Source organism: Pan paniscus, chromosome 1, assembly GCF_029289425.2.
Source record: "Pan paniscus chromosome 1, NHGRI_mPanPan1-v2.0_pri, whole genome shotgun sequence".
In the NCBI taxonomy this organism is placed as follows: domain Eukaryota; kingdom Metazoa; phylum Chordata; class Mammalia; order Primates; family Hominidae; genus Pan; species Pan paniscus.
This window is the reverse complement of record NC_073249.2, coordinates 217121222-217141253: the sequence shown is the minus strand read 5'-3', so window position 1 is coordinate 217141253 and position 20032 is coordinate 217121222. Positions and strand designations below refer to the sequence as shown.

Below are 20032 nucleotides of genomic sequence, written 5' to 3'. Positions count from 1 at the left end.
AAACTTTGGTATTTTTTGTAGAGACGGGGTTTCACTATGTTCTCCAGGCTGGTCTCAATCTCCTGGGCTCAAGTGATCCTCCTGCCTCAGCTTCCCAAAATGCTGGGATTACAGGCCTGAGCCACCTCACCTGGCTGAAGCCAATGTTCTAATCAAGATTAGATATATGCAGCTGAGCATGGTGGATCACGCCTGTAATCCCAGCACTTTGGGCCAAGGTGGGTGGATTGCTTGAGGTCAGGAGTTTGAGGCCAGCCTGACCAACATGGCAAAACCCTGTCTCTACTAAAAATACAAAAATTAGCCGGGCGTGGTGGCGCATGCCTGTAACCCCAGCTACTTGGGAGGCCGAGGCAGGAGAATTGCTTGAACCCGGGAGGCAGAGGTTGCAGTGAGCCGAGATCGTACCATTGTACTCCAGCCTGGGCAACAAGAGCAAAACTCCGTCTCAAAAAAAAAAAAAAAAAAAAAAAAAAAAATTAGATATATGCAGGGTTTTTTTTAAGTTAAAAAAAATTTTTTTTAAAATTTATTATTATACTTTTAGTTTTAGGGTACATGTGCACAATGTGCAGGTTAGTTACATATGTATACATGTGCCATGCTAGTGCGCTGCACCCACTAACTCGTCATCTAGCATTAGGTATATCTCCCAATGCTATCCCTCCCCCGCTTCCCCACCCCACAACAGTCCCCAGAGTGTGATGTTCCCCTTCCTTTGTCCATGTGTTCTCATTGTTCAATTCCCACCTATGAGTGAGAATATGCAGTGTTTGGTTTTTTGTTCTTGCGATAGTTTACTGAGAATGATGATTTCCAATTTCATCCATGTCCCTACAAAGGACATGAACTCATCCTTTTTTATGGCTGCATAGTATTCCATGGTGTATATGTGCCACATTTTCTTAATCCAGTCTATCATTGTTGGACATTTGGGTTGGTTCCAAGTCTTTGCTATTGTGAATAGTGCCGCAATAAACATCTGTGTGCATGTGTCTTTATAGCAGCATGATTTATAGCCCTTTGGGTATATACCAAGTAATGGGATAGCTGGGTCAAATGGTATTTCTAGTTCTAGATCCCTGAGGAATTGTCACACTGACTTCCACAATGGTTGAACTAGTTTACAGTCCCACCAACAGTGTAAAAGTGTTCCTATTTCTCCACATCCTCTCCAGCACCTGTTGTTTCCTGACTTTTTAATGATTGCCATTCTAACTGGTGTGAGATGATATCTCATTGTGGTTTCGATTTGCATTTGTCTGATGGCCAGTGATGGTGAGCATTTTTTCATGTGTTTTTTGGCTGCATAAATGTCTTCTTTTGAGAAGTGTCTGTTCATGTCCTTCGCCCACTTTTTGATGGGGTTATTTTTTTCTTGTAAATTTGTTTGAGTTCATTGTAGATTCTGCATATTAGCCCTTTGTCAGATGAGTAGGTTGCGAAGATTTTCTCCCATTTTGTGGGTTGCCTGTTCACTCTGATGGTAGTTTCTCTTGCTGTGCAGAAGCTCTTTAGTTTAATTAGATCCCATTGGTCAATTCTGGCTTTTGTTGCCATTGCTTTTGGTGTTTTAGACATGAAGTCCTTGCCCATGCCTATGTCCTGAATGGTATTGCCTAGGTTTTCTTCTAGGGTTTTTATGGTTTTAGGTCTAACGTTGTTAAGTCTTTAATCCATCTTGAATTGATTTTTGTATAAGGTGTAAGGAAGGGATCCAGTTTCAGCTTTCTACATATGGCTAGCCAGTTTTCCCAGCACCATTTATTAAATAGGGAATCCTTTCCCCATTGCTTGTTTTTGTCAGGTTTGTCAAAGATCAGATAGTTGTAGATATATGGCGTTATTTCTGAGGGCTCTGTTCTGTTCTATTGATCTATATCTCTGTTTTGGTACCAGTACCATGCTGTTTTGGTTACTGTAGCCTTGTAGTATAGTTTGAAGTCAGGTAGTGTGATGCCTCCAGCTTTGTTCTTTTGGCTTAGGATTGACTTGGCGATGTAGGCTCTTTTTTGGTTCCATGTGAACTTTAAACTAGTTTTTTCCAATTCTGTGAAGAAAGTCATTGGTAGCTTGATGGGGATGGCATTGAATCTACAAATTACCTTGGGCAGTATGGCCATTTTCACGATATTGATTCTTCCTACCCATGAGCATGGAATGTTCTTCCATTTGTTTGTATCCTCTTTTATTTCATTGAGCAGTGGTTTGTAGTTCTCCTTGAAGAGGTCCTTCACGTCCCTTGTAAGGTGGATTCCTAGGTATTTCATTCTCTTTGAAGCAATTGTGAATGGGAGTTCACTCATGATTTGGCTCTCTGTCTGTTATTGGTGTATAAGAATGCTTGTGATTTTTGTACATTGATTTTGTATCCTGAGACTTTGCTGAAGTTGCTTATCAGCTTAAGGAGATTTTGGGCTGAGACAATGGGGTTTTCTAGATATACAATCATGTCATCTGCAAACAGGGACAATTTGACTTCCTCTTTTCCTAATTGAATACCCTTTATTTCCTTCTCCTGCCTGATTGCCCTGGCCAGAACTTCCAACACTATGTTGAATAGGAGTGGTGAGAGAGGGCCTCCCTGTCTTGTGCCAGTTTTCAAAGGGAATGCTTCCAGTTTTTGCCCATTCAGTATGATATTGGCTGTGGGTTTGTCATAGATAGCTCTTATTATTTTGAGATATGTCCCATCAATACCTAATTTATTGAGAGTTTTTAGCATGAAGTGTTGTTGAATTTTGTCAAAGGCCTTTTCTGCATCTATTGAGATAATCATGTGGTTTTTGTCTTTGGCTCTGTTTATATGCTGCATTACATTTATTGATTTGCGTACACTGAACCAGCCTTGCATCCCAGGGATGAAGCCCACTTGATCATGGTGGATAAGCTTTTTGATGTGCTGCTGGATTCGGTTTGCCAGTATTTTATTGAGGATTTTTGCATCAATGTTCATCAAGGATATTGGTCTAAAATTCTCTTTTTTGGTTGTGTCTCTGCCCGGCTTTGGTATCAGGATGATGCTGGCCTCATAAAATGAGTTAGGGCGGATTCCCTCTTTTTCTATTGATTGGAATAGTTTCAGAAGGAATGGTACCAGTTCCTCCTTGTACCTCTGGTAGAATTCGGCTGTGAATCCATCTGGTCCTGGACTCTTTTTGGTTGGTAAGCTATTGATTATTGCCACAATTTCAGCTCCTGTTATTGGTCTATTCAGAGATTCAACTTCTTCCTGGTTTAGTCTTGGAAGAGTGTATGTGTCGAGGAATTTATCCATTTCTTCTAGATTTTCTAGTTTATTTGCATAGAGGTGTTTGTAGTAATCTCTGATGGTAGTTTGTATTTCTGTGGGATCAGTGGTGATATCCCCTTTATTATTTTTTATTGCATCTATTTGATTCTTCTTTTTTTCTTTATTAGTCTTGCTAGCGGTCTATCAATTCCAAAACTGACCACATAGTTGGAAGTAAAGCTCCCTTCAGCAGATGTAAAATAACAGAAATTATAACAAACTATCTCTCAGACCACAGTGCAATCAAACTAGAACTCAGGATTAAGAAACTCACTCAAAACCGCTCAACTACATGGAAACTGAACAACCTGCTCCTGAATGACTACTGGGTACATAACGAAATGAAGGCAGAAATAAAGATGTTCTTTGAAACCAGCGAGAACAAAGACACAATGTACCAGAATCTCTGGGACACATTCAAAGCAGTGCGTAGAGGGAAATTTATAGCACTAAATGCCCACAATAGAAAGCAGGAAAGATCCAAAACTGACACCCTAACATCACAATTAAAAGAACTAGAAAAGCAAGAGCAAACACATTCAAAAGCTAGCAGAAGGCAAGAAATAACTAAAATCAGAGCAGAACTGAAGGAAATAGAGACACAAAAAACCCTTCAAAAAATTAATGAATCCAGGAGCTGGTTTTTTGAAAGGATATATGCAGTTTTAAATGTTTCTTTTGTCTTCAGTCACAGCTTTCTACACTCCTGACTCCATACGCTTGAAGTCTGAAACTGTTATCAACCAATGAGACACATGAAAGCAGCTCTAGTAGCTTCAGTACAGTCATTAAGTCCAAACAATCTTGATGGCTGGGGCTCACTGCAGTAGTCATTAAAATGATTTAACATTTTTCTGGGCGGTAACAAGCTAAGTCTTAGCTGTTCTAACAGGGATTTAGAAACAAAAGCCATTTAGCACGGTACCCTAGTTAGGAAATGACATGATTCCTCCCAACTTGACTGGTCTAGGTTGAAATAATGAAACAGTACACTGAAAAGCACTAAAAATCTTGTATGAGCTCACATGCATGAGTTACAAAAGGCTGGCTGACCTTAACGATGGCTGGGTCTGTGAGGCTCTCATTGAGAATGTACATGTCACTTCGAAGCTCGAGGGTGTCAATGATGAAGTCTTCCGTCCGAGTGGAAATTTGCATCAGGCAGGTCAGTCCCAGGAAGCTCCTGTAAGAGTGGTGCTAAACCCCACAGAAGGAGGGGAGAAGAGGAAAAACAAAGATTATATTAGACTTTCCTTTACTGATTTTGAAAAGTCAGCTACAAAGCTAAGTTATATGATTAATTTTTTACCAAAAAAAAATTACAATTAGTATCAACTTTATACTTCTCCAACAGGTGAACTCACAGAAAAATGTAAAAATTTTACCCAGGGTCATTTATAAGATACCTCCAAGTCGACTGCAAATTCCTGACAATTCAAGAGCTTTTCGTTGAGTTCCACGAGTTCATCCAGGGAGGATATGAAATGGCATGGTGTCTCTTCTATAGGTCTGTATAACTGGATCAAGAGAATAGTAAGAAAAAGGGAGGAATATAGAAATCATCCCCCAGTAAAGTACAAAGTGGACTACAAGTTTGAGAAATGACCCAAAACTGTAACTTTCTACCTTAAAGATCTTCAAGGAAAGTCAAAATTGCATCAATGAATCTACTTATTTGATTCCTCTTGGGCTACTACACGGCACCTTTAAACTAAGGCTGGGTACTAACCTGGGGTTGTGGCTTTTGAAGCACTGAATCTGCTGGGGTAAAGTGATTTAGTTCATATTGATAAGGATGTGCAAACCTGAGTAAATAAAACAAAAAGAGAAATCATTCTGATTAATTCCATGATTCAAGGGAAAAATAATGCCTTTTATCCAATCTGTAAAAACAAATGAGAAAAGACCACTGTGAAAATATCTTCCCTTTACAAAGAGCTTCATTATTTCAGTAATTCAAGTACAAATAATAAATCAGATGATATTTGCTCACTCTTAAAATATGATAATTAAGTCTATTAATTTCTTTAGAGAGCTGGAGACCCAAGCAGCTTTATAAAGATTTGAGTACTTATTTGCAAAGTACTGTACAGTTGATATTGTGGATAATACCAAAATGAGAAATATGTCATTCTTGCAGTTTGAAATAACAAATCTGTAAAGTAAGGATGAAGCAAATATTGCAGTTGGCCAAGAGCTTAATGTTGTATTTTTTCTGATCCTAAGAAATCTGTATAAAAATCCTCAACTTGTGGTGAGTTCCTTGAGGATCACGGTAGCCCAGGAGGGCAGGGCTGCCTTTCATGGCCTTTATTTCTCCAGCACTTAGCTTGTGGCCTCACATTGCAGAGCTGGGGCTAAAGGCATGAATGCCCAGACAGACTCTGGCTCTATGTGAGGCAAAGGCCAATACTAACCAAATTTTTATCACCTTTTTGCATTATATTAAAGGCAAAGTCCATTTGTCTATTTTAAGTGAAGTTTTTCCAAGATGCTTATATTGCCAGTAAAAAATGCCTTTTCTTTACTAAATTCATAAATGAGCCTTGGGCTGAGCACGGTGGCACATGCTTGTAATCCCAGAACTCTGGAAAGTCGAGGCAGGAGGACTGCTTGAGGCCAGGAGTTTCAGGCAGCCTGGGCAACACAGAAAGACCCTGTGTTTACAAAAATAAAAACTAAAATTAAAAAACAAGCCAGGTACAGTGATGTGTGCCTGTAGTCCCAGCTACTAGGGAGGCTGAGGCAGGGGGATTGCTTGAGCCCCAGGGTTCAAGGCTACAGTGAGCTATGATTGCACTACGGCACCCAGCCTGGGTGACAGAGCAAAACTAAAAAAAAAAAAAAAAAAAAAAAAGTGAGCCTTACCTACTATTTGAATCCTAATAAGAAAGGCAGAGCAGTATAGTATGGAGGAAAGACAAATTTAAGAAAACATGGGGCTGGGTGCGGTGGCTCGGGCCTGTAATCCCAGCACTTTGGGAGGCCAAGGAGGGTGGATCAACTGAAGTCAGGAGTTCGAGACCAGCCTGACCAACATGATGAAACCCTGTCTCTACTAAAAAAAAAAAAAAAAAAAGATACAAAATTAGCCAGGTGTGGTGGCACATGCCTATAATAATCCCAGCTACTTGGGAGGCTGAGGCAGGAGAATCATTTGAACTCAGGAGGCAGAGGCTGCAGTCAGCTGAGATCGCGCCATTGTACTCCAGCCTGAGCAACAAGAGCGAAACTCCGTCTCAAAAAAAAAAAAAGAAAAAAAGAAAGAAAGAAAGAAAACGGGCCAGCTCTGGCCAGGCACAGTGGTTCATGCCTGTAATCCCAACCCCCAACCCTTTGGGAGGGCAGGTTGGGAGGATGGCTGAGGCCAGAAATTCAAGACCAGACTGGGCATACAGAAAATACAAAAATTAGCTGTGCATGATGGCTCATGCCTGTGGTCACAGCTACTTGGGAGGCAGAGGCAGGAGGATCACTTGAGCCCAGGAGGTAAAGGCTGTAGTGAGCTGTGTTCATGCCACCACACTCCAGTCTGGGCGACAGAGCAAGACCCTGTCTCAAAGAAGTTCCAACTCTACAAGAAGTCTGCATCTCTAATTTTGCTTTTACATCTTTTTTTTTTTTTTTTTTGAGATGGAGTCTTACTCTATCACTCAGGCTGGAGTGCAGTGATGCCATCTTGGCTCACTGCAACCTCCACTTCCCAAGTTCAAGCAATTCTCCTGCCTCAGCCTCCCGAGTAGCTGGGATTACAGGCACACACCACCTCGCCTGGCTAATTTTTGTATTTTCAGTAGAGATGGGGTTTCACCATGTTGGCCAGGCTGGTCTCGAACTCCTGACCTCAGGTGATCCACCAGTATCAGCCTCCCAAACTGCTGGGATTACAGGCGTAAGCCACCGCGCCCAGCCTTCGTGTTTTACATCTATAAAATGGGAATGAGAGCAAGTGCTACTTCTCAGGACTGCAGTGAGGTTTACATGAGGCAATGCTGTGTAGGCCCTTTGTGAACACAAACAGCAGGTTTTATTGCTAAGGCCCAGGTTGGGGTGTAAGGAGGAAATCACTGCTCCTCAGATTGTTTTCATGTATATACTCCACAAAAGTGAAAATGTGGCAAAAAGGTAAGTACTCACGGCAGAAAGTCAGACACAGGCCAACACTTACATGTCTTGCTCAACCTGCTGGGTTCTCTGCTGATGGATGAAATCAGCCAGTGCAGGGGGGACGTCCAAGTCCTCAGGACGATCCTGTGGGCGTTCTCGCCTTTCCTTAGAGAGAGCTGGGGATCCCAGCAGTGACAAAAACATCATTAGCACATTCATGTCTTTTCTAATTACACAGGGGTAAACTGGTTCCCTTTGTTTTTTGGCTTTTTTTTTTTGAGACAGGGTCATGTTCTGTCCCCCAGGCTGAAGTGTGGTGGCACAATCACAGCTGACTGTAGCTTTGACCTCCTGGGCTCAAGTGATCCTCCCACTTCAGCCTCTGGAATAGCTGAACTGGGCTCCCTTTGAACAAAGGAGGGTGGAAGAGAGACCTGTACACCCTTCCTGGTTTTTGCATCAAACACAGGCAAAGTATGCACTATTTACCTTGAGGGAGAGGTTTCTGAGCATTGGGTTTGATGAAGATTTTAGGAAGAAATGGTGTGTTGGAATTGTCAATCTTCTCTCGAAACTTGAGCTGAGGTCGGATGATATTTTTTGCATGAAGCAGCCGGAAAGTTTCAGATTTTGCTTTTTTGCCATATTCTGCTGCCTATGATCAATGAATACAAATACTTTATAACACAGCAACTTGATGAATTAGAAAAGTAAATTCCAATTTATGACTTCCGAGGAGACAAGAACATCGCAAAGGTCATTCATTCATTTAAGAATGTATGTGTGGCAGCCATGGAGGGAGGCGGCGGCGGCGGCGGCTCGGGTGGCTGCGCTGGGAGGCGGCGGTGAGAGGCTCGCACGCCTCCAGCCCGGCCCCGGCCCCCCGGGACGGAGAGCCGAGCAGCCCCGGCTCTCGGCTACGGACTATGGGCGAATAGCTCTGACCACCCGGCGAAGCATGCCGCCTGCCTTGGCCTCCCAAAGTGCCGAGATTGCAGCCTCTGCCCGGCCGCCACCCCGTCTGGGAAGTGAGGAGCGTCTCTGCCTGGCCGCCCATCATCTGGGACGTGAGGAGCCCCTCTGCCTGGCTACCCAGTCTGGAAAGTGAGGAGCGTCTCTGCCCGGCCGCCATCCCATCTAGGAAGTGAGGAGCGCCTCTTCCCGGCCACCATCCCATCTAGGAAGTGAGGAGCGTCTCTGCCCAGCCGCCCATCGTCTGAGATGTGGGGAGCGCCTCTGCCCCGCCGCCCCGTCTGGGAAGTGAGGAGCGCCTCTACCCGGCCGCGACCCCGTCTGGGAGGTGAGGAGCATCTCTGCCCAGCCGCCCCGTCTGAGAAGTGAGGAGACCCTCCGCCTGGCAACCACCCCATATGAGAAGTGAGGAGCCCCTCCGCCCGGCAGCCACCCCGTCTGGGAAGTGAGGAGCGTCTCTGCCCGGCAGCCACCCCATCCAGGAGGGAGGTGGGGGTCAGCCCCCACCAGGCCAGCCGCCCCGTCCGGGAGGGAGGTCGGGGGGTCAGCCCCCTGCCCGGCCAGCCGCCCCGTCTGGGAGGTGAGGGGCGCCTCTGCCTGGCCGCCCCTACTGGGAAGTGAGGAGCCCCTCTGCCCAGCCAGCCGCCCCGTCCGGGAAGGAGGTGGGGGGGGTCAGCCCCCCGCCCGGCCAGCCACCCCATCCGGGAGGGAGGTGGGGGGGTCAGCCCCCCGCCTGGCCAGCCGCCCCATCCGGGAGGGAGGTGGGGGAGTCAGCCCCCCGCCCGGCCAGTCGCCCCGTCCGGGAGGGAGGTGGCGGGGTCAGCCCCCTGCCAGGCCAGCCGCCCCGACCGGGACGGAGGTGGGGGGGTCAGCCCCCCGCCCGGCCAGCCGCCCCGTCTGGGAGGTGAGGGGCGCCTCTGCCCGGCCGCCCCTACTGGGAAGTGAGGAGCCCCTCTGCCTGGCCAGCCGCCCCATCCGGGAGGGAGGTGGGGGCGTCAGCCCCCCGCCAGGCCAACCGCCCCGACCGGGAGGGAGGTGGGGGGGTCAGCCCCCCGCCCGGCCAGCCGCCCCGTCCGGGAGGTGAGGGGCGCCTCTGCCCGGCCGCCCCTACTGGGAAGTGAGGAGCCCCTCTGCCCGGCCAGCCGCCCCGTCCGGGAGGGAGGTGGGGGGGTCAGCCCCCCTGCCCGGCCAGCCGCCCCGTCCGGGAGGTGAGGGGCGCCTCTGCCCGGCCGCCCCTACTGGGAAGTGAGGAGCCCCTCTGCCCGGCCAGCCGCCCGGTCCGGGAAGGAGGTGGGGGGGTCAGCCCCCCGCCCGGCCAGCCGCCCGGTCCGGGAGATGAGGGGCGACTCTGCCCGGCCGCCCCTACTGGGAAGTGAGGAGCCCCTCTGCCAGGCCACCGCCCCGTCTGGGAGGTGTACCCGGCAGCTCATTGGGAATGGGCCATGATGACAATGGCGGTTTTGTGGAATAGAAGCGGGGGAAAGGCGGGGAAGGGATTGAGAGATCGGATGGTTGCCATGTCTGTGTAGAGGGAGGTAGACACGGGAGACTTTTCATTTTGTTCTGTACTAGGAAAAATTCTTCTGCCTTGTGATCCTGTTGATTGGTGACCTTACCCCCAACTCTGTGCTCTCTGAAACATGTGCTGTGTCCACTCAGGGTTAAATGGATTAAGGGTGGTGCAAGATGTGCTTTGTTAAACAGATGCTTGAAGGCAGCATGCTCGTTAAGAGTCATCACCACTCCCTAATCTCAAGTACCCAGGGACACAAACACTACGGAAGGCCGCAGGGTCCTCTGCATAGGAAAACCAGAGACCTTTGTTCACTTGTTTATCTGCTGACCCTCCCTCCACTATTGTCCTATGACCCTGCCAAATCCCCCTCTGTGAGAAACACCCAAGAATGATCAATAAAAATAAATAAATTAAAAAAAAAAAAAAAAAGAATGTATGTGCATGTAGAGGTCTCCAGAAAGAGAAGAAGAGGGTGTAATTAGTTTGTGTATGTTTATGAGAACAAACTAAAGGAGACAGTGGCCAGTTCTCTAATAAATTAGAACAGAAATGCATGTTAGAATGAGCAAAATCCCTGTTATGAAGCTGACGTCAAGAGCTCTAGTTAATCTGAAAAGCCCTCACCTTACGGTTCCAGCTGGACACTACCGTTTTGGGGACCTGCAAGCCGGCAGGGAGGACAGGCTGTTGATTCTTGTTTACACCTGAGGCTTCATCCAGTAAAATACCCTAAGAGTAGAAGAGGTACTGGTTAAGCATTTTTCCTTTTGAGGTTAGCAGAGTTAACTACCTAACATTTTATTTATTTAACATGGAGTATCACTCTGTCACCCAGGCTGGAGTGCAGTGGCGCGATCTTGGCTCACTGCAACTCTTTACAGTTCTGAATTGGGCTCACTGCAACCTCTGCCTCCAGGGTTCAAGCGATTCTCCTGCCTCAGCCTCCCGAGTAGCTGGGATTACAGGTGTGCACCACCATACCTGGCTAATTTTTTATTTTTAGTAGAGATGGGGTTTCACCCGGTTGGCCAGGCTGGTCTCGAACTCCTGACCTCAAGTGATCCGCCCGCCTGAGCCTCCCAAAATGCTGGGATTAAAGGCGTGAGCCACCGTGCCCCACCTAATTACCTAACATTTTAAAGAGATTGGTATTCAGAGACATTTGTGTAAGAAAATATACATATATAAGAACAGATCAATGTATGTATCAAAACATCAAGTTGTATGTGATAAATATATAGATGGTCCCCAACGTATGACAGTTTGACTTATAAGTTTTTGAGTTTACAATGGTGTGAAAGTGATTTGCATTTAGTAGAATCCATATTTCAAGTACACTTACAACCTGTTTTTCTTTTTTCTTTTTTGAGACAGAGTCTTGCTCTGTTGCCAGGCTGGAGTGTAATGGCGTGATCTCAGCTAATTGCAACCTGCCTCCCGGGTTCAAGCGATTCTCCTGCCTCAGCCTCCCAAGTAGTTGGGACTACAGGCATGCACCACCACGCCCAGCTAATTTTTGTATTTTTAGTAGAGACAGGGTTTCACCAGGTTGGCCAGGATGGTCTCGAGCTCTTGACCTTGTGATCTGCCTGCCTCGGCCTCCCAAAGTGCTAGGATTACAGGCGTAAGCCACTGTGCCTGGCCCTGTTTTTCTTTTTTTTTTTTTTGAGAGGGAGTCTCACTCTGTTGCCCAGGCTGGAGTGCAGTGGTCCAATCTCAGCTTGCTGCAGTCTTCGCCTCCTGGGTTCAAGCAATTCTCATGCCTCAGCCTCCCGAGTATCTGGGACTACAGGTGCACGCCACCACGCCCAGCTAATTTTTGTATTTTTTAGTAGAGATGGGGTTTCACTATGTTGACCAAGCTGGTCTTGAACTCCTGACCTCAAGTGATCCACCTGCCTTGGCCTCCCAAAATGCTAGGATTACAGGCATGAGCTACTGTGCCCGGCCACAACCTGTTTTTCACTTTCAGGAGTGTATTCAACGCTACTTGAATTACATGAGATGAATATTCAACACTGTATTATAAAAATAGGCTTTGTGTAAGATTTTGCTCAACTGTAGACTAATGGAAGTTTTCTGAGCACATTTAAAGCAGGTTCAGTTAAGCTGTTTGGTAAGTGAGGTGTATTAAATGCATTTTTGACTTATAATATAGGTTTATTGAGACATAACCAATTGTAAATGATCACCTATACAATTTTTGTCAATAAAAAAATAAAAATTTTACAAAGTTGATCAATAAAGGTGATTAGTATGTCATGCCAAGTAATTAATGCATTATTTGCTCAAAGGCAGGTAGGACAGTAATTACCCACGCCCAATACTCGATTGACTCTTTAAAGCTCTGAATTGGGCTGAAAATTCTAATATGATTTAACAGTGTAATGTGGCCACTAAAATAACTAAGAAGTCCCTGGACTGCATACATTAAATATAGAAGTACACTATTTAGAATGAGACTGCAGGGAGTCCTCATCTATTTTGCACTTTAAAGCAGACGTGAAATATCAGCTTGGGCACTACTAACAGAGGCACAACCAGGTGACACATAGGATTATGGCAGGACTTGAAATCACAATACACCAGAAACTGCTGAAAGATTTGTAGGCATTTAGACTAGGGAAGAGATGACTTCATGGGACAGGAGGGCATGATTTAAATATTTTCAGGACTGTCAGATGGTTGAAGTCAGATTTGTTTTCCATGATCTCTATGTATTTCTGTGGAAATAATGTTCTGCCATAGAATTAGGCATAAATAGATAGTAAGCAAGACAGAATAATACACATCTCCTTCCAATCCTGTGAGCTGGGGGGTTCAGTAGATTTTGAGTAACAGTACAAATAAACTAAATTTTGATTGGGTGATATAAATGCCTCTTCTTTTGCAACACAAATAGAATTTGCAAATCTTGTCAGGCACAGTGGCTCATGCCTGTAATCCTAGTGACTAAGGAGGCTGAGGTGGGGGGGGGGATTGTTTGAGGCCAGGATTGTTTGAGGAGTTCAAGACCAGCCTGGGCAACACAGCAAGACACTGTCTCTATAAAATAAAGAAAAATTTAGCCAGACGTGGTGGTGCACACCTGCAGTCCCAGCTACTTGGGAGGCTGTGGTGGGAGGATCGCTTGAGCCCAGGAGTTCAAGGTTGCAGTGAGCTATGGTTGCACCACTGCACTCCAGCCTGGGTGACAGAGCAAGACTTCAGTATCCAAAAAAATAAAAACAGAGTTTGCAGATCTGGAAGATAGATTCAGAATAAGGCACTTTATTTATTTATTAATTTTAAATAAAGACAAGGTCTCACTATGTTGCCCAGGCTGGTTCTGGAACTCCTGAGCTCAAGCAATCCTCTTACCTCGGCCTCCTACAGTGCTAGGATTACAGGAGTGAGCCACTGACCCTGGCCAGAATAAGGCACTTTAACTTTTCTTTTTTTTGAGATGGCGTTTCACTCTTGATGCCCAGGCTGGAGTGCAATGGTGCAATCTTGGCTCACTGCAACCTCTGCCTCACGAGTTCAAGCGATTCTCCTGCCTCAGCCTCCTGAGTAGCTGGGATTACAAGTGCCCACCACAACACTCAGCTAATTTTTTGTATTTTTAGTAGAGACGGTGTTTTACCACGTCAGCCAGGCTGCTCCTGAACCCCTGACCTCGGGTAGGTGGATCCACCCACCTCGGCCTCCCAAAGTGCTGGGATTATAGGCGTGAGCCACCATGCCAGGCCACCTCTTTTTTTTTTTTTTTTTTTTTTTGAGACGGAGTCTCACTCTCATCCAGGCTGGAGTGCAGTGGCATGATCTCGGCTCACTGCAACCTTGGCCTCCCGGGTTCAAGCGATTCTCCTGCCTCAGCCTCCTGAATAGCTGGAATGACAGGTGTGCGCCACCATGGCCCGGCTAGTTTTTATTATTTTAGTAGAGACGGGGTTTCACCATGTTGGCCAGACTGGTCTCGAACTCCTGACCTCAGGTGATCACCCGCCTTGGCCTCCCAATGTTCTGGGATTGTAGGTGTGAGCCACCACACCTGGCTGGAATAAGGCACTTTAAAAACAGGCTTTCAGGCTCGGTGAGGTGGCTCACGCCTGTAATCCCAGCACTTTGGGAGGCCAAGACAGGCAGATCACTTGAAGTCAGGAGTTTGAGACCAGCCTGGCTAATATGACGAAACGATGTCTCTACTAAAAATACAAAAATTAGCCAGGAATAGTGGTGGGTGCCTGTAATCCCAGCTACTCCGGAGGCTGAGGCAGGAGAATCGCTTGAACCTGGGAGGTGGAGGTTGCAGTGAACCGACATCGCCCCACTGCACTCCAGCCTGGGCAACCGAGCAAGACTCCGTCTCAAAAAAAAAAAAAAAAGAAGCTTCCATGGGGCAGTAATATTTTTAAAACAACTGTAATTATTTTTTAGAAAAAATATACCAACTATTAGAAGGGAATGTTATTATAAGAAATGTTAAGCTTATTTCCTTTTCATTTTCTAAGGTGACTGGGTTGCTCTGTCTATCCGTATATTTTAATAATACAAAGCTCTTTGTTAGTTACCATAAGAGTAAGGGAAGGCCGGGTGTGGTGGCTCACGCCTGTAATCCCAGCATTCTGGGAGGCTGAGGCGGGCGGATCACGAGGTCAGGAGATCGAGACCATCCTGGCTAACACGGTGAAACCCCGTCTCTACTAAAAATACAAAAAAAATTAGCCAGGTGTGGTGGCGGGTGCCTGTAGTCCCAGCTACTCGGGAGGCTGAGGCAGGAGAGTGTTGTGAACCCGGGAGGCAGAGCTTGCAGTGAGTCGAGATCGCATCACTGCACTCCAGCCTGGGCGACAGAGCGAGAGTCCGTCTCAAAAACAAAACAAAAAAAAGAGTAAGGGAAAATACTCACCACTCTCTCCAGAATTACATCATTGGCATCAACTAGTAAATCAAACTTGTCTTCCAGCTCAGTCACTTTACTTCGATCCTTAATGTTGCTGCGACACCCATGGTACTGCATTACTCTGCTCATGCTAAGGAAAGGAAAACCAAGGTTAGCTGGTAGATTTTTATTTCACTTGTTTACATTCTGTGAGAGAGAATGTTCAAATGATGTGGCTCAGACTGTTCCCAACACATCTTTTTTTTTTTTTTTTTGAGACAGTCTTGCTCTGTTGCCCAGGCTGGAGTTCAGTAGCATGATCTTGGCTCTCTGCAACCTCAACCTCCCGGGTTCAAGCGATTCTCGTGTCTCAGCCTCCTGAGTAGCTGGGATTATAGGCACATGCCAACAGGTCTGGTTAATTTTTGTATTTTTAGTAAAGACGAGGTTTCGCCATGTTGGCCAGGCTGGTCTCGAACTCCTGACCCAAAATGATCTGCCTGCCTCCGCCTCCCGGATTCAAGCGATTCTTGTGCCTCAGCCTCCTGAGTAGCTGGGATTATAGGCACACGCCACCAGGTCTGGCTAATTTTTGTATTTTTAGTAAAGATGACGTTTCACCACGTTGGCCAGGCTGGTCTCGAACTCTTGACCTGAAGTGATCCACCTGCCTCGGCCTCCCAAAGTTCTGAGATTACAGGTGTGAGCCATGAGCCCAGCCTTTTTCTTTCCTTCCTTCCTTCCTTCCTTCCTTCCTTCCTTTTTTTTTTTTTTAAAGAGACAGGGTCTTGCTCTGTTACCCAGGCTGGAATGCAGCAGTACAATCACAGCTCCCTGTAGCCTCGAACTCCTGGGCTCAAGTGATACTCCCACCTCAGCCTCCCAAGTAGCTGCGACTTGGGAGTGGCGCACCACCACTCCCAGCTACTTTAAAAATTTTTTGTAGGGATGGAGTCTCCCTACGTTGCCCAGGCTGGTCTTGAACTCCTGGGCTCAAGCGATCCTTCTGCCTCGGCCTCCCAAAGCACTAGGATTACAGGCATGAGCCGCCATGTCTGGCCCCCAATACTTTTTGATGAAACCAATAAAACTTGCACCCTAGCTGGGCGCAGTGGCTCACACCTGTAATCCTAGCACTTCAGGGGTGGTCACGACTTCGAGACCAGCCCGGCCAACATGGTGAAACCCCATCTCTACTAAAAATACAAAAAATTGGCTAGGCGCAGTGGCTTATACCTGTAATCCCAACACTATGGGAGGCCGAGGTGGGTGGATCACAAGGTCAGGAGTTCGAGACCAGCCTGGCCAACATGGTGAAACCTCCTCTACTAAAAATACAAAAATTAGCCGGGAATGGTCGTACATGCCTGTTATCCCAGCTACTGGGGAGGCTGAGGCACAAGAATCGCTTGATCTTGGGAGGTGGAGGTTGCTGCGAGCCGAGATCACGCCACAGCACTTCAGCCTGGGCGACAGAGCAAGACTCCGTACCACGCCCCCAACAAAAAAAAAAAGCTGGTCGTGGTGGTGTACACCTATAATCCCAGCTACTCGGGAGGCTGAGGCAGGAGAATCACTTGAACCTGGGAGGCGCAGGTTGCAGTGAGCCGAGATTGAGCCAATGCACTCCAGCCTGGGTGATGGAGCGAGACTCCATCTCAAAAAAAATAAAAATAAAAATAAAAATACCTGCTACTCTACAAGTTGCGGGAAAGAATCTTGGATCTGGCCAGGCACGGTGGCTCACGCCTGTAATCCCAGCACTTTGGGAGGCCGAGGCAGATGGATCACGAGGTCAGGAGATCGAGACCATCCTGGCTAACATGTTGAAACCCTGTCTCTACTAAAAATACAAAAAATTAGCTGGTCGTGTTGACGGGCACCTGTAGTCCCAGCTACTCAGGAGGCTGAGGCAGGAGAATAGCGTGAACCCGGGAGGCGGAGCTTGCAGTGAGCCGAGATCATGCCACCGCACTCCAGCCTGGGCAATAGAGTGAGACTCCGTCTCAAAAAAAAAAAAAAGAATCTTGGCTCTAAGTGTTCACGTCCCATTTAATTAAAAAAGATTTGTACAAAAGTCAATATATTTTTTCAGTACAAAAGTCAATACATTTTTTAAAGGCTAAACTAAAAATATACCAAGTAATATTTCCCTAATCAAAATCCATTGCTTCAATTTTCACATTTTATAGCTCTTCATACCACAGAAAATGTTTAAGGAAAAATAAATTTCAGGAAAAATTTATCTACTTGTTTTCATTTCTTTTCACTAACACAAGAAAACAAAATACAGTACTTACCACTGAAGCAACCTGTCTCCCTGTGTTTCGCAAAATGCTTGGAAGCCAGGAAAACTTCGGTAAAAATCATACTCATCGCCAAACTGTGGTAGGCCCCCAGATGCCTTGGTGACTGCCACCACAGACCCAAGAGCAAACTGTCAAAAACAAGAAAAGATGGCATGTTTACACATGGATCCCCATTCATTTGGTATGTCATTTTTTTGATCTATTGTATACAAGGTATCTACTCTTCATCCATCAAAAAAAGTACTCATTTAGTGCCAAACCCCAATCTAATCTAGGCCCTGAGAATACAATACTGAACAGGAAACCAAGTTTGGAGCTTATATTCTTGGGAGAGTTGAGAGACAGAATACATACGTATATAATCTGATTAATATTCACAAAAATTTTGAATTTTGGGGTTGAATCTTGACTCTGCTACGTATTAACTGAGATCTTGGACAAGTGATTGCTTTATTTGGACTTTAGTGTTCTCCTCTGAGAAACAGGAAAAATAAAAAGGGCCTGCACCACAGAGTTTTTGTGAGGACAGAATGAATAAGCTAATAAAAGCACTTAGGACAGTTCTTGGCACATAACTGTTATTATTACGACTCAAGTTCAGATCCAAGAGCTTTCTACAGGAATTTGTTTTTTGTGTTTTCATCTGGATGAGCATCTAAAAACAATACAAGCTTATCCTAGATCCTTGGACGACAAATTTATAACAGCTACTATCTAAAACTGGATTTGTGTTTATTGTTCAGTTAGTGTCAAGTGGTTCTCTACTTTAACTGTTGTGAGGTAACGAAAAAAAAACCGTGAAGTGACATAAATGATGGCTGATCATGTGAAGGCCTAATAACGTCATTGTGAGTTTTGTGAATAAACATTTCCCAAGAAAAAAGCAGAGAAAGGAGGTGGGAAATTAAGTCACGGAGGGGAACATGGTAGCTTATGAGCATGACCGCCACACAACCAGGACCACAGTTAGTGGTCCAGGAACTATTGAGAGCCATGTTAATGAATCAATAGCATTAGCTAACAGCAAATTAGATAAGATACAACGTTAGTGGAATTTCTGTAAATTTATAGGGTTAATTTACAAATTATTTTAGTTTCATGGCTTTGTAAGAGCTATGCACACCTTAAGCCTAGTTGTACGTTTGCTCATATTTAAGCTAAGTTATACAAAGATCTTAAGTGAACGCTCTGTATACCTTCCAGGAGTTACTAATAAACGTGCAATGGGGCTTTAACAGGTGACATTTAACTCAGGGTTAAAAATTATGTAGGACTGGACTTCAGAAACAGAGGAAGAGAAGGGCCATACTGGCCGCGGGAGGAGACAACTCCAGGCAAGTGTGGGGAGCGCGAAACAGCCGAGCCCCTGCGGAGAGCTGGTCGGGTGGCTAGGGCGTGGCGAGCGCGACGTCGCAAGGGCTAGGGACGTCTGGGTGGCAAGGAAGCCTTTCCCAGGATGCGAGATGGCTTTCCACATTTGGGCCTCCATGGACTTAAGCTCGCAAGCAGGACGCCCCTCAGTGTCCGTTTCCGAGGCCCCATCCCCGGAGGGTGCAGGAGAGTCTGCGCCCAGCGCGGACAGGGGCCCCGCGACCCTCGCTCGGGCTCCACTAGGGCGGGCGGGCATTGGCTGCCCAGAGGGCCCGGTCGGCTTTCGGCGGCCGCGGGCGACTCCTGGTACCCCCGAGGCCCCGCGAACTTACCTTCACAAAGCTGTCGGCGTCCGGGAAGCCTGGCAGCACCATCTCTCCGTCGGATTTGGTCGCGCTGGTCGCCGACAGGACCCTGGGCTCCCGGGTACTGGGTGGCGCCATTTTTTCAGCCTGCACGGCTCGTCTCGCGAGAGCTTGTCGGCCGAGGAGACGGGACGCGTGCGCACCACGCATGCGCCAGGTCGAAGCGGCGCTTATAGTGTGGGGAGCCTGCGATTGGGGTGGGGCGCCTGCGATTAGGTTGGGAAGCCTGCGATTAGGCTGGGGCCCCTGCGATTAGGTTGGGAAGCCTGCGATTAGGGTGGCACTTTCGAGCGCTCTGGCGTGAATTTCACGTTCTTTTACCTCATATTGTATCATCCCAACAACCCTGTGATCGAGGGTGCGGCCTGGAGGACCTGACTATCACATATATTTTTGACACGAGGTTTGCCTAATCTGGTTTCGAACTCTTGGGCTCAAGAGATCCTCCCACCTTAGCCTGCGAAGTAGCTGGGACCCCAGGCGAGGGCCACGAGCCCCGCTTATCCTCGTGTTTATTTAAAAAATTAAAAAAAAAAACAAACCGGGATTACCGGGCGTGGTGGTGCGCATCTGTAGTCCCAGCTGCTCGGGAGGCTGAGGTGGGATGGTTGCTTGAGCCGAGGAGGTGGAGGCTCCACTGCACTCCAGCCGGGGTGACAGGATGAAACCCTGTCTCAAAAATTTCTTTTTAAGGTTATGTTTTTGAGGCTGGGCGCCGTGACTCACACCTGTAATCCCAGCACTTTAGGAGGCCGAGGCGGGTGGATCACCTGAGGTCGGGAGTTGGAGACCAGCCTGGCCAACATGGTGAAACCCTGTCTATACTAAAAATACAAAAATTAGTTGGGCGTGGTGGCACATGCCTGTAATCCCAGCTACTGGGGAGGCTGAGGCTTGAGCCCGGGAGGTGGAGGTTACAGTGAGCCGAGATCGAACCACTGCATTCCAGCCTGGGCAACAGAGTGAGACCTTGTCACAAACAAACAAAAAAAACCATGTTTTTGGGACAAAGTTTCACTCTTGCTCTCCCAAAGTGCTGGGATTACAGATACGAGTCATCAGCGTGCAGCCTATTTTTATTTTTATTTTTTTTGAGATGGAGTCTCACTCTGTTGCCCAGGCTGGAGGTGAAACCCTGTCTATACTAAAAATACAAAAATTAGTTGGGCGTGGTGGCACATGCCTGTAATCCCAGCTACTGGGGAGGCTGAGGCTTGAGCCCGGGAGGTGGAGGTT

At 46.8% G+C, this 20032-nt stretch overlaps 1 protein-coding gene across 4 annotated transcripts in view; it reads right to left on the bottom strand.

The window, feature by feature from the left end:
- EXOSC10 (exosome component 10) overlaps positions 1-18970 on the bottom strand; it is a 35214-nt gene extending 16244 nt beyond the window's left edge. For 3 of the 4 annotated variants that reach the window (XM_008975615.3, XM_063594693.1, XM_063594694.1), the window contains exons 1-9: positions 18764-18947; positions 17052-17188; positions 14779-14902; positions 10512-10616; positions 7889-8054; positions 7461-7575; positions 5022-5097; positions 4699-4809; positions 4346-4489 (exon numbers count right to left, since the gene is read on the bottom strand). In XM_008975615.3, coding sequence (XP_008973863.3) covers positions 4346-4489; positions 4699-4809; positions 5022-5097; positions 7461-7575; positions 7889-8054; positions 10512-10616; positions 14779-14902; positions 17052-17188; positions 18764-18946 — 1161 coding nt within the window. In that variant the 5' untranslated portion in view covers position 18947. Of the gene's footprint in view, positions 1-4345; positions 4490-4698; positions 4810-5021; positions 5098-7460; positions 7576-7888; positions 8055-10511; positions 10617-14778; positions 14903-17051; positions 17189-18763 lie in introns of all 4 variants that reach the window. The other variant, XM_008975616.3, reaches the window with a different exon arrangement.
- Positions 18971-20032: the final 1062 nt, after the last annotated feature.